Source organism: Nesoenas mayeri (assembly GCF_963082525.1).
Source record: "Nesoenas mayeri genome assembly, chromosome: 3".
Lineage (NCBI taxonomy): Eukaryota > Metazoa > Chordata > Aves > Columbiformes > Columbidae > Nesoenas > Nesoenas mayeri.
The window spans coordinates 92,530,632-92,543,565 of NC_137544.1; the positions used below are offsets into that span (position 1 = coordinate 92,530,632).

The 12,934-nt window shown below is 36.5% G+C and overlaps 1 protein-coding gene across 1 annotated transcript in view; it reads right to left on the reverse strand.

The window, feature by feature from the left end:
- Positions 1-12,934, reverse strand: part of CAMKMT (calmodulin-lysine N-methyltransferase) — a gene marked incomplete at both ends in the record, with an annotated part of 215,100 nt that overhangs the window by 6,282 nt on the left and 195,884 nt on the right. Inside the window, 3 exons of the mRNA XM_080342077.1 lie at positions 1-63; positions 5,398-5,461; positions 12,466-12,540. The exon at positions 1-63 is cut by the window's left edge and continues 69 nt beyond it. Coding sequence (XP_080198203.1) covers positions 1-63; positions 5,398-5,461; positions 12,466-12,540 — 202 coding nt within the window. The remainder of the gene's footprint in view (positions 64-5,397; positions 5,462-12,465; positions 12,541-12,934) is intronic.

The window sequence follows — 12,934 nt, forward strand, 5'->3', positions numbered from 1 at the left end:
AGCTAGATTGCAAAACTGGTTTAAAGTATTCCCTCGGAGTGGAGCAAATACCATTGCTTTTCCCTGGAACATTAAAAAGAGAATTTATACATTTTTAAAAGTGGAAGGGAACAAGATACAACATACACCTGACTAAGCTTTTAATACACTCAAGATGGAAAAGTCAATTGTTCTCTTGGTAAAATACTAAAATAGTGTAATATAAATAATTGCTAAAAACATGCAAGATTTCTGTGATTAAACAAACGCAAAATAAAAACTAATAAATATTTTCTTTAGAAAAATGCCAACAGCCATACATCTGCTCCTTTTCATATAGTAATGGTGTCTATGAATTACCAAAATAAAACACAGAAAAAGCAAACAAAACACACTCAATGCAAAACCCATTTGCTAGCTCAGGACCATGCAAAGACTGTAAATAATAATTTTCTTTTTTCAGTCTCACACATAGAAGAGTACCTCCCATTTGCTGTCAGTGGAATTACAACAGTGTAAAACAAGGCGAAATGGGAGGCAAATCAGACCTGATCACTAATTTTTTAAAAATATCTTAAACTACCTGAGTAGTGCAATCAAAATTGACCTTAAATTGGTAAATTGCATTTAAAGCAGGACTTAATGTTCTTGCATAGTAATTCTGGATCTTTCAAGATGATCAGGCCATTTACGATGCCCATGCAACACATTATGGTCCATTAGGTAATTTTTTGTGCATCCTTTTGTTTTTAAGAAAAATGACTGTACCTTGAACTGATAGATTTTAGACACTCTCATGCAAAGCACTAGCCCAAAACATAACCTACTTGATATAGCATCTCTTGAAATCTTATTTGCAAAATTAATTCTAACTGGCTGAGTACTCTGTTCTGTGACATGGAATGAAAACTGGTTGAAGAGCTGTAAACAAAGGTTAATATCACACAACAGCTTATCACACTGAGGGGAGACACAAAGTTTACTCTGAGTTCTTCTATTCAACTTCTATATTAATGAGAGTTAATTTGTGAGGTGCTGTAATCAACCGAAGAGACAAAAAAAAAAATATTTGTAAGGATCTGAAGAAGTTATAAAACGATTAGATGCTGTAGAAGATTGAGAACATGAAGCTTGAGAAAATGCCATCTTGTATACCACGGGAAAAAATGATCAGAAGAGAGAATTTCAGTGGGAACTCTGAAAAGTTACAATGCTGACACAGATACTTAGTGAGGAGGACGGGAAACAAATCTGTGTGTTAGAGCTCATGCACACACACACTGCAACAACACCCAGTGAGGCAGCAACAAAACCTCCGTGTCAGTATCTGTGGTACTAATGTGTACTTAAAAGACTCCGTTAATACCACAACACTATTTATTCTTGCAATACCTCCGTGAGATAGGCGGATTCTGTTATCCTGACTTTTCTCACGGAAGTTTAAGCACAAACCAGACCTAGGGCAATATCCAAAGCAACTCACTTCTGCCATTTGAGCAGCTATAACTTTAATTCTGTGGCTAAACATGAGGTGCACCTTCCCACCGAAGGCAGTGGAATTCCTTATGTAAATGTTAGGTCTGAATATAGGCTCAGCTCAGGATGAAAAACATTAAACACAGGAAATTCGCAATCGGTTCCCTCACATCCTTGGCATGCTTTAATGTCACAGAATCACAGAATGTTAGGTATTAGAAGGGACCTCGAAAGATCATCTAGTCCAATCCTCCCTCTGGAGCAGGAACACCCAGATGAGGTTACACAGGAATGTGTCCAGGTGGGTTTTGAATGTCTCCAGAGAAGGAGACTCCACAACCTCCCTGGGCAGCCTGTTCCAGTGTTCGTCAGACAGAAGTGGGCAGCAAAGGGAGCCTTCAGCTGGGGATCCTCCTCCTCCTGCTGCCACCTCACACCCCCCAGAGTGTTGTTCTGCAGAGACTCTTCCTGGCGCAAGAAGGACGAGGATCCTCTGGAGTCCCTTGTCTTCATGGGCAGCTTCACTGAGAGGTCACTGTGATAGGAAACACATCCCCCACTCAGAGCTTACCGACCACGCGGTTCACCAGGGGACTTCAGGAACAGCTAAACCTCATGAACGGAGACTGCTGGGGGCCACATGCCCAACAAACACCACCGATCCAGCAGCTTCATACAACAGCAACCCCTGACAGATTTCCACTGGCAGCCAGCAGTCCACTTGGTCATTCCCCCTCATGCTCTCCATACACTACTTCAAATTCAATTTAAAGAGAAATACAGTCAAATAGAATGTAACATGGTATGAAATATCTCTTAAAACCAGAGTGAAAACCTTGAAACAGCTTCGAAAACCAGCAATGGCCTTTTGGAGAAATCACTACACAGTTATTTTGGCCAGCTCCTAAGTTGCTGTAAAAACCCATTCATCTATTGTATTTAGTGTGCACCTAAAACACCTGAGGATCCTGCCCATCACTAATAAAACACAAGAATTCATGATTAAGTTTAATACTACAATAATCTCCTCAAACCTGGCAGGTACAGTGGAGGTTCTGTGGTCAACTTTGGTCTGTCATAATCTGGGTTTAAAGCACTTTCTTGTCAACTGCCTGATTTCTGTGATTCTTTTACCGGTCATGGTATTTCTAATTCTAAAAAGTTTTCAGTTTCTCAGTTGCTGTACAATAAAAAATAGACCAGTGCCATGGTTTTACACTTAATGGGCTATCTCAAAGTTGTTTCATTCTAATTCAAAAGTGCATCCCAGTTTAGGACGATGTTTAAAGATAAAATGGCCTTTCCTCATCTGGGAAAATAATTCCAGTAAACTCATGAACAAAACACAGAGGAAAACATCAGTCACAATTGTTTGAAGTGTCACTAAAATGCTGCAGTAAGATAATTCACATTTTGGACATGACTATGACTAAGTTTACTCATCAATCATTATTCAACGCAGTCTTATTTGCTGGTACTAATCATGGCTCAATAGCATCCCACTGACTTCACTGGGGTTTTGAATGGATAAGCCACAAAAGAATCAAAGCCTTCATAAAAAGTGTTCTTAATTTGGGAAATATGCGAACGAGCAGCTGCTTATTCTGAGATTGAAATTAAAAGTACATTTTAATGACAGGAAAAAATAAAACTAAATGTTGACAAATCAAGTAGCCTGCTTATAAGAATGATAAAGTATAGCCATTCAAGATGAATTTGTTTGATGTAAAATTTCAGGGCCTAATTCTTGCATTTAGTTTACAGGTGACATTTGCCTTCGTAACAAATTCAGATAAGAAATTTCAGTCCCAGTAACTCAGTTCTGCCTGCATGAATTTCTGGTCCTCTCTTCCTGTGCCAACACAACTGTCCATGGGGCCATACTGAGAATCAGATTACTGAAATGACCAGAGTCCTGTTTCCAGGAAAACAGAAAGTTACCTAAACCACATCATTCTGTGCCATAAGGATTCCAATAGCCACAAATAACGCCCTTAAAGAAAAAGGAAATACTGCAGATAAATTTATATCTTTCAAAACTACCAGTAAGAATAACTACTTCTTCTGGATTTCTCCTTCAAGACAGGTTTGTAAGGATACCTGTTATTTTCTGTTTACTCCACTTTTTCTTTTGGTTTTGCTGGCTATTATTTTCCCTGAACTTTTCTATCATAGTTGTACCCTAGTTAAACTTGGAAGATGTCTTACATCTAGATGTCTTCCAGATCATTCCTCAATCAATATGGCAAAGCTTTACCAGTACGGAAAAGTAACTTCTAAATTTGAGACAAAATAATTCACATAGAAGAGTGAAATTAATCAAAGTAGCTTATGCCTTAGCTTAGGCATCAACTAATGCCCATAAAATATTCATTATTGCAACTGGAAAATAAGTTCAGTATTAATTTATTTTTCCTTTAAAGGCCAAAGCATAGTGCCATGTAGTAAAGTTTCCTCTGATGTTATCCTTAGATCTATACAGGTTAATAAGAAGAGTAAAAATAATAACTGTATGTACTTGTGATTGCATTTTCTCTTGGGATTTCAGATTAGTACGTGCTTTTATTTGGGTTTTTCAAACCACAAAAGCATATGCTTGAAGGTGTCTCTGTTCAACATACCCTTTTTGGACATGAGAACTCATTTAAGATGTCTGTACTCCCAGCTTCTACTCCACACAACAGTTTGCTGTCCTCTTAGCTGTGAATTACAATAACTTGCAAGGCCATGACATAACTGGTCCATCCATAAAGTGGATTAGGCAAATGACTTTGGTTAAAAAATACAGTCCAGACAGTGGTCCAAAATATCTGGGTGACCTTTTCCTCAGGGTGACTACATTTCTTCTGCCTTCCTGGCAGCTTTGCCCCACAGCTCATTAAAATAATTCAGTCTTAAGTAACTTGCCTTAGGTCACTCGGGGAAGTCTATGATAGAACCAAGAATAGAAACCTGATCACTCTTAGCAAAGAATGGGATTACTTACATGACTAAAATGACTCAGTTTCTTAAGCCTTTGCACGTTTGGGTATTCTATTCCTTTTACAGAGAAAATCTCTTATCCGAAAAGTAGAATACAATTTTAAAATAAAGTTTGGAGAGCGCATTGCTAACATTGAAGACTTTTGGTTTGAAATCAGAAGATTACCTTACTGAAGATTTGTACGGTAAGCATGAAAGGTAAAATTCCTGTTTCAAATTCCTATTTATAGCAATTCACATGTTTTCTAATATTGTTTTTCTTTTTTTTTGGATTCAAGATTATTTTTTGTGTATAAGTATATGCACGTGACAGCTATTTTTTTGCCTGTAGATGTCTCTGACTTAACAGCCTAATATTTGGATCGGTAAAATCAGTGACACTCAAGTAGAAAATGTAAGCATTTTATGAAAAGCTTAATTTCATTATGTTCTACGGTATAAAACATGTGAACACGGGCCTTACTATATGGAAGGAAGTTTTAGTCTACCATATACACATAAGGGTTTTGTTCATTTCATATAAACAGAAATGAAAAGAAAAAATATTCTTTCATAATAAATAAATACACAATAACAAAGGTTACAATTGAAGGGATTACAGATGACAGAAGCCAACATAAAAACTTTCAATATCGTACTTTTACTTTAATATGAAGACATTATTATCAAAGGAAAATACTTGAGAAACGCTTTGATAAAAATAATCTCATGCTATCTTTGAAGCGGTTTCATTTATTTTACTACCCACTGTGTTCCTTATCAGAAGGCCAAGTATAAGAAGTTTCCTAGTTTATGATTAGGAAAGAATCTGATAGATTAGAAGACTCAATTGAAGTTGGACATAATAAGTATTAAAGTATTACATGACATTAATCCTGCCATTCCATTACTCTCTCAATCATTGTGCACAGACTAATTATTCTGAAGCCAGTGTTCAGGAGAAAATAGAAACATACTTACACTGGGTTGGAGTAATCTCTTTATTGCATCAACAAGGCTAGCTCTGTACCGGTCCAGAAACAGGCTGACATTGAGAAGAGAACAGAATCCAGATTAAAATGGGTTTTCAATTCTAATGATACTAATGCAGATAAGTACAAGGCTAATTACATATGTTTACACAACGCTGTAAAAGAGAAACTGTGGTCTACATTTCTCTCTGGTTCAGATACTTTTAAATATTAAAAAATGCATGAAACTAAATATAATCTAAACCAAACCTAAAATATCATCTTGAAGCAGATCTTTATATAGTTGAAATTCACAGATCACATTTGTTAGCTATTAAAATACCACCATAGCAGAAATCAGGATCAATATACAAAGTTAACATTTGACATGCTTTTTTAATACAAGGTGGGGGGAGATTTTTAAAGTATTTTCTATTGTATTTCAGGTGTTACTATTAAGTGTATAATTTTTCCTTTTACCTCCATAGTTGTGGCATTAATTCACTATTATCTGTCATGCATATTTGTTATATTTCTATATCTAATTCTATCTATCCCTATAAAGATTTACAAGCCTCCTCTGTCCCTCGAACACTGTTCAAACACAATGACCCAGAAGGCACAGAGTTGTCCCCTCTCAAGAGCAAAATCCTTCATCTCCAGCCTGGGTCCCACAAGGACAGCAGCAGAGTCAATTTTCCCATGCAATGTTGTCAACACGCTCAGCCCTATTTTGGCGATTACCTCATGATTTGAGGGGATAATTCATTCTTTGTGCCCCTCAGTACCTTAATGTATATACTAATAGTGGCGACCAGGGTGCCAATCACTCTTGACTAGATATTTGTGGACATGTAGTTACTGTGGATGAGAGTGCATTTACAATGGTTAGGGAACAACCATCAGATATAGCAACTGATGCTTTTCAGTCCGTACTACCAAGGGCTGCATTTATATTGGGGGTTCAGATAAGAAACTCTATCAAGCAGGCCACAAATAATGTGATTCTTTCTCCATTATTTTTTCAGGCTTTCTCGGTAATAAAACTGCTTCCCAGCCTGTGTTAAACTCAAGTTCCACACTACACGGCATTTTGTCCATTCTTTACGATTCCTTTCTATATACCCCTTTCCTTTATTCTCAAACGTCTTTTTCTGAAGAGATGTGGGAAGTTTTTTTCCAGGTTTGAGATTTCTAAAAGAATATAAATAATATATGAAAACATTGAAGAGAAAAAAGTCATCTGCCAACCACATACCTGTCATCAGAACGAGAAGATGTGTGGATATTTAGGTAAGGATCCTCCACAGCTACCAAGGAGAATACAATATTACATATCATAGGGTCAAGCACAGCTGTGTAAGAGCTGTGAATTTTTGCTACTCAGGAAAAAAGAAAAGGCCTATCGAAAAACCTGTCAGAGATCAAATTTCATCAATAAAAACTGGCACAACCTCACATTGTTGAGGAAATATGGTAGACCAGGTATCCACACATTTCTTAAAGAACATTTCGTATAGAAGCATGACCTTTTGAATTTCTCCTTAGGATATTGAAGTACTAGAAATACTAGCTAACAACTTCTCCAATAGCCTGCCCACAAGCAAATTTAAACTTTAGCAACTGGCATGATGGCTGCCCCTCGACCTTGATTAATCATACTAGAAGAACCTCACAAAAAAAAAAAATAAAGCCTGTTTAAATTTAATTCATTGAAACAGCAGCTGATATCTCTAATGTATCCACAGAGTTTTAATCACATTCACCTCAGGCAGACCCCTTTTCAGACAGACACCACAAGACACTACTGCTGGGAACTTAGCTACCAGCAGAAGAGGTTGAATACAGTGCATGAGTCCTCTCCCAGAAGAATTGCTAAAAATAATTAATTTTCTTCAACATGAAACATCGCAAGCATGCACACATTTAAAACTTGCTGAGATGCTGTGTAGACAGAAATCCATTCCAAATGAAAAATGCACTTATAATATTTTTATTTTTGAAAGCAGTGTAGTGGAAACACAATTTTGGGGAAGCTTACCAGTGTTAAAATTATTTTTTCACAGACCTGCATATAATTCTCTCTTTTTACAATGAGACAGGGGCACAACTGCTGCTACCAATCTTGTTCCTTTCCAGTGAGAGAACTACAAGCCTTTGTTCACCAGAAACTGAGTGTTTGAGAACTTAAAGTGGTTAGATGACCTGTCAAGAGATTAGGCAACTTCAATAATACCTTTTCTGTCTGACTCCCACTTGAATATTTTGGTGGTGTGGGAGGTAGACTCTTATCCCTCTTAGCTTAGGAAACCCAGATAAGCTGGGACAGTTGCCCTGGCTCTGCTCCCAAGTTGTCTCTGTCCTCCTTAAGGTCTGTCCCTGGGTACAAGACCTACTTCAGTTGAAAATAGTCTCCAACACTGCAATTTCCCACCTGTTGCTCTGTGAGCCACATATTCTGACCAGAGGGAGCATGGAAAGCTGGAAGGAACATTACTGCAATGCAGTGACTCCAGGGAACATGTCTATCCTCCCTCTGAGTTGGAGGATGCCTTGAATGAGGACAATCCTGAAGAAGCCGTCAGATAATCTGTGCTACAGACAGGGCCAGCACAGCATTTGACTCATGCAAGGAGATTTAATCACACAATTTCTCTTACCAGTAGAATTCATATGAATGCATATTTCAGCATGCTGAAAATCTACGTGGGAGAATCCTTTTAAGCTCACAACAGCTCAGTGAAATTAAATAATGTATTGTTCCAAACCATTCTCACTCAGTTCTTATACCTCAATTCAAATCTGGCTTAGCTCGCCATTACTTTAGTGGTGATGTCTCATGTTCATGTAGCAAGGGCGCTGTGAAAGCAGCAACTCAGGACAGAAATAGCCCGGGTTTCCTGGGTCAGGAAAGAAGTTTTGGAGCACAGCAGTAGAGAGGCAAGAACACGGTTTATGATTCGGCCTTTGTTTAGGCAGTGCTCTTAAACTGTGAAACCTGGATGAACAGGTAGGCAATCTTCTTGCTTCTCTTTTTTAAAAAAGCCATTAAGTTACCTTTGAAACCAAAATGAAAGTTTGTAAGAAAACTGTGTGGAAGTAATAGTAAGCCACAAGGAAACAAATTAAAAAAACCCAAGAAGATTCTCAGTTTGCTTCATGCTGATATCCCGTTACCTTGTGTGTCACAAGGGGCATATATTTTATAGGCTATGATGTGAACTTATTTTTGGTTTTGCATACTTTGCAATTGATAAAAGAGCTTAGTTTACAGGTGTACTTCAGACATAATTACATTCATGTATAGTGCCTAGTGTACAGAGCCATTGAACTTATCGTTGGCCTTCGACTACACAGCTGACATAATCTGAAAAAACTCTTACTTCCATGTCATCAGATTCCAATGCACTTGAAATCAGGCTTAAAATGAATAAAAAATTTAAACTGAAGAAAGACAGAGCTCTTATTGCATTCCTGCAAAAATATTTCCTTATATTAAATGAAATACTAATGGAGACAAATTCAACATATTTTAAGATAATTAAAGAACACTTTCAGTCCAGTTCCACATTCCTGGTGAATTCACAACTCCCCATGAGTTCAGCAAAAACTTGAGCAGTGGGATACCCACCCACAATGACCGCTGTTGGGCAAGTGCCTATGCATGTGTCAAACTTTAAGAATTTAATCAGTCTAATTAAGTCAAGTGGGATATTATGCATTTCCAAAATGATATGGGGATCTAGGTCTTATACTGTCTCTACACTAAAATTATTTGTGAAAACTCATTCCACCAGAATGTGAAAGACAAAGATTTTTCCATTGGCTCAGTCCTACTGGCCTCGACTCTCACCTTGGATTAAAAATCTCAGAATTTTTTTCCCAATAAAGAAAAGGATATAGTCTTCCTTTTAAATAATCAGAAATCTGAGCCTCTCAATAGCATTGGAAGAGTCTTGGTTTTGGCCTGTCCATACAGGCATCTGTTATTTCTCCTCCTCTATTCATACTCACAATTCCAGCACCTGAATGACTTTATATCCACAAGTGAAGGTCAAAGTCTAAAATTCTAGCAGCCCTCAACTGGCCTTAAAATTCCCTTTCAAAAATATGGGGTGGGTGGATATGCTTTAAAAATTCCATTATTTCAGTATTTTCTTCCAGTGTATCCTTCTTCCAGGTGTGGCCTCACCAAGTTATTTTTTTTCTTATTTTTATCTCACTGTTGACATTTCACAAGTTATTTTGGAACTGCTGAACCATGAAACTATTTTTATTGTCAAAATCCTGAATGGTTAAATAATAACTAGCTTTCACACTTTGCCTCTTATTTATTTTATAATTTAGTTGAGCTACTAAATTTAGCTGTTAACTAATAGACTGTCTGCTCTGGGAAATAACTTATTTTCCACCCCTGCACACAAGATTTATGAAAGTCTGACTGTAAATATATGAATATAAACATATCGCTGCTTGTTGTAATCATGTACATTTTTACATGAACCTCCATGTGGATTTGGAATATGTTTATGAATAGAGCTTGTTTTCATGTAAATGGGATCAAGCAGTACCACTGGTTAGCTATTCAGAGAATCAGACAATATCACCCTTGCTGGAAATACTTCAATAAAAATTTATCCATGTACCTAATATTTGAACTCAGATTTTTTGCTTTCGAGTTCTCTGTTCTAATCCCAGATTTTATTGACTGACAATGAACTATATGATGGTGTTAAACTAAATGCAATCTATTCTATCCGTTTTTATCACTGCATACTTCAGGTTTCAGCCGAGGAGCTGTAAGAAAAGAGAGATTTTTTTTCTTCTCCAATGGCAGTCCAAAAAAATTCAGAGAGGAAAAATCCTGCCAACAGTTCTCAAGCCAATTCTGTATCTCAGAAGACAAATACATGAAAACAAAAAGAAGATTTGAGTTTGATAAAGGATGGAACATTTTTTCCCCAGCCTTTTCATGTACCAGAAAACCTACTGTCCATAACTAAAAGAACGATTTCTAAAAGCAACAAACAATAAAGGGATTTTCATGCTTATTAAACTACATATGTGGGCACTTGCAATAAGAAAATAGAGACAATTTGTGAATAAAAACACATACTTTAAACTAACCTGTACATTTCTATTTATTTTTTAGAAATCTATAAATATTTATACTCTTACCTGCATCTTAAGTGCTTCAAAATAAGTGTACAAAATGCAGGGATTGCAAATGCATTATGTATTTTACCTGTCACATTTGATTCTTTGTTTCCTAAAGAAGCTGTACTATTTCCAAACAGACTGGGAGGGGTATTAGGCAAGAATATTACCGAAAAAAACAACTTAAGTCTTGCTCCACTCTGCTGTACTCCCAGCACAAATAGGATGACATGGTGTGAGTATCAAGAATACAAGAGATGGCACAGCCAGGTTGTTTTGATATTTGTGTGAAGAACAAATTTAACTCTAAATCTCTTGGCAAGACCTTGCTTCACCCACTTAATCTGGAGAACATCCATATGTGAGCCTTGTCTAAGCCTCCGAGAAGACTGCTGCCCTCCTGCTCATGTCCGCCAGCGCTCTGATCTGACTTTCATACTTAATCTGATCTAATCCTGTCCAGCATTAACTTCATCTGTGCAATGAAACCTGGAGTATCCATTCTAATATTTGGTGAGGAAGGCATTTACTAAATTACTTGCTGAAATCATATGGTGTTGTTTAGCTCCTTATTTTAATCAGATGATGCATCTCTGAGGCACATTATCAGCGATTAGTTCGAAACCCTTCTCTGTCCTTTTTGGGAACAAAGAACTTTTCTGAAATTAAATGCTAAGAGAAATGAAGCACTGTTGCATTCTGTCAACAAACAGGTATTAGAAAAGGGAAAAAGATGACTAAATACACTTTCTCCAATGCTATGCAAAAGCAATAACTTTTCTGAAATAAGAAGAGTTTGCTTAAATAGAAAAAAAAAAAGGCGCTTTAGAGGAATATTTTATCATAAGCCACTTAAAAAGAACATTGTTTAAAAAGACAATAGACAGCTTTGCACTTCCCTTTGCCTTCTTCCTTTAACTATTTCTTAGTAAGGTACAGAAATCTGCTGAACTGAGCTGTCTTAGGAAGTCCCTGTTTTCAGAATTTGGTCTCTAATAATAGTTATGTGCAACAAAACATAAACAGCTTTTTCTGTTTCGGACATTCAAAGGGTCACGAGCAAATATTCATGAAAGAAAGGTAGATGCACTAAAAAATATCTGCTCTCCTAAATGAAATTTGCACATCTCTTTTTACACTGTCTCCATGTATATAACACAAATAATTAAGAATGTACCATTTTTAAGGCTAGCATGCAGCAAATATAGCACAGCATAATTCTGCAAATCCACTGGCAGAAAAGGGTTGTGTCAATAATCAAATCTATTTGCATAAATTATTAAAACAATATACCATTTTGCAACATGCATCTATCTTTTCATTAATTGAGTGCTGTACTATCTTTTTTTTTTTCCTAAGAATTCTCTTACAATTAACACGTGCCTGCCTAAATAATATAAAGCTTATGTCTACAAATATTGCTGTCAAATTGATTTAAGAAACAGAATATGACGGGGGAAAAAATGGTTTTGACCATCTTTTTTTTCCTCGGAAAGATTTTCTGGGAAGCAAAAAATATATCCCCTTATATCAATAGTCAGATCTTTCCTAAGAAGTAAGCTAATTGAGTTGTTTGTGTTGATAAACTCCCTTTTCTCCAGACTGTTCCTCACTGAGCCATAATTATTTGCAATTTGCCTAAGTCGTCCATTTACTGATACGTCAAGCATGAAACAGAGGCAATTCCAGAAAATGGAAATGCTTCTCAAAATCAATCTTTGGGAAATAATGTGGTAGAAGTTACTGTGTGATAGAAGACTACCTTATAACTGTCACATGGAGATGAATATTAATTTGCTGAGGTTAAGGTGGCTTTGTGCTTCATTTGTTGACTTTGCTTAGCCATCAGCAAGCAGCACAGTACAATTACTCCAGCAAAGCTATTTTTCTAACATGAGTTTTATGATTTTTATGTACTTACCAGTCAGCACACATAACAATGTCAAAATGTCCTTCCAGTTGAGAGACATCTGTCTCATTATCCCATCGTAAAATGCTAGAGGAAAAAAAGATTTATTTAAAAAAAAGGAAAAGAAAAGAGAAAAGGACTCACATTTTTCATCTTGAGATTTTAAAGCATTAATACTATTCTTATGTGAATTAGCAGTGTTTTAAAAATGATATCCTTGTTACTTTCAAAGATGAATGTAAAAATATTATTCTGTACATTTTTAAGGTTTTAAATCTCAAAGCTAAAGACTTATCTTTTTAATATAACAGAACGGCAATCCACAGAGGTTCTGATGAGCAGATCACCAGCAAACATGCGTTTCTGAATTAGTGGCACATGCTTCAGTTTTTTACCCCTTAACACCACTGCATGAGGAAGTGAAGTCAAAGTATCGACAATCTGAATGAAACACGAATTTGCGGAATAGCTGTGAATTCAT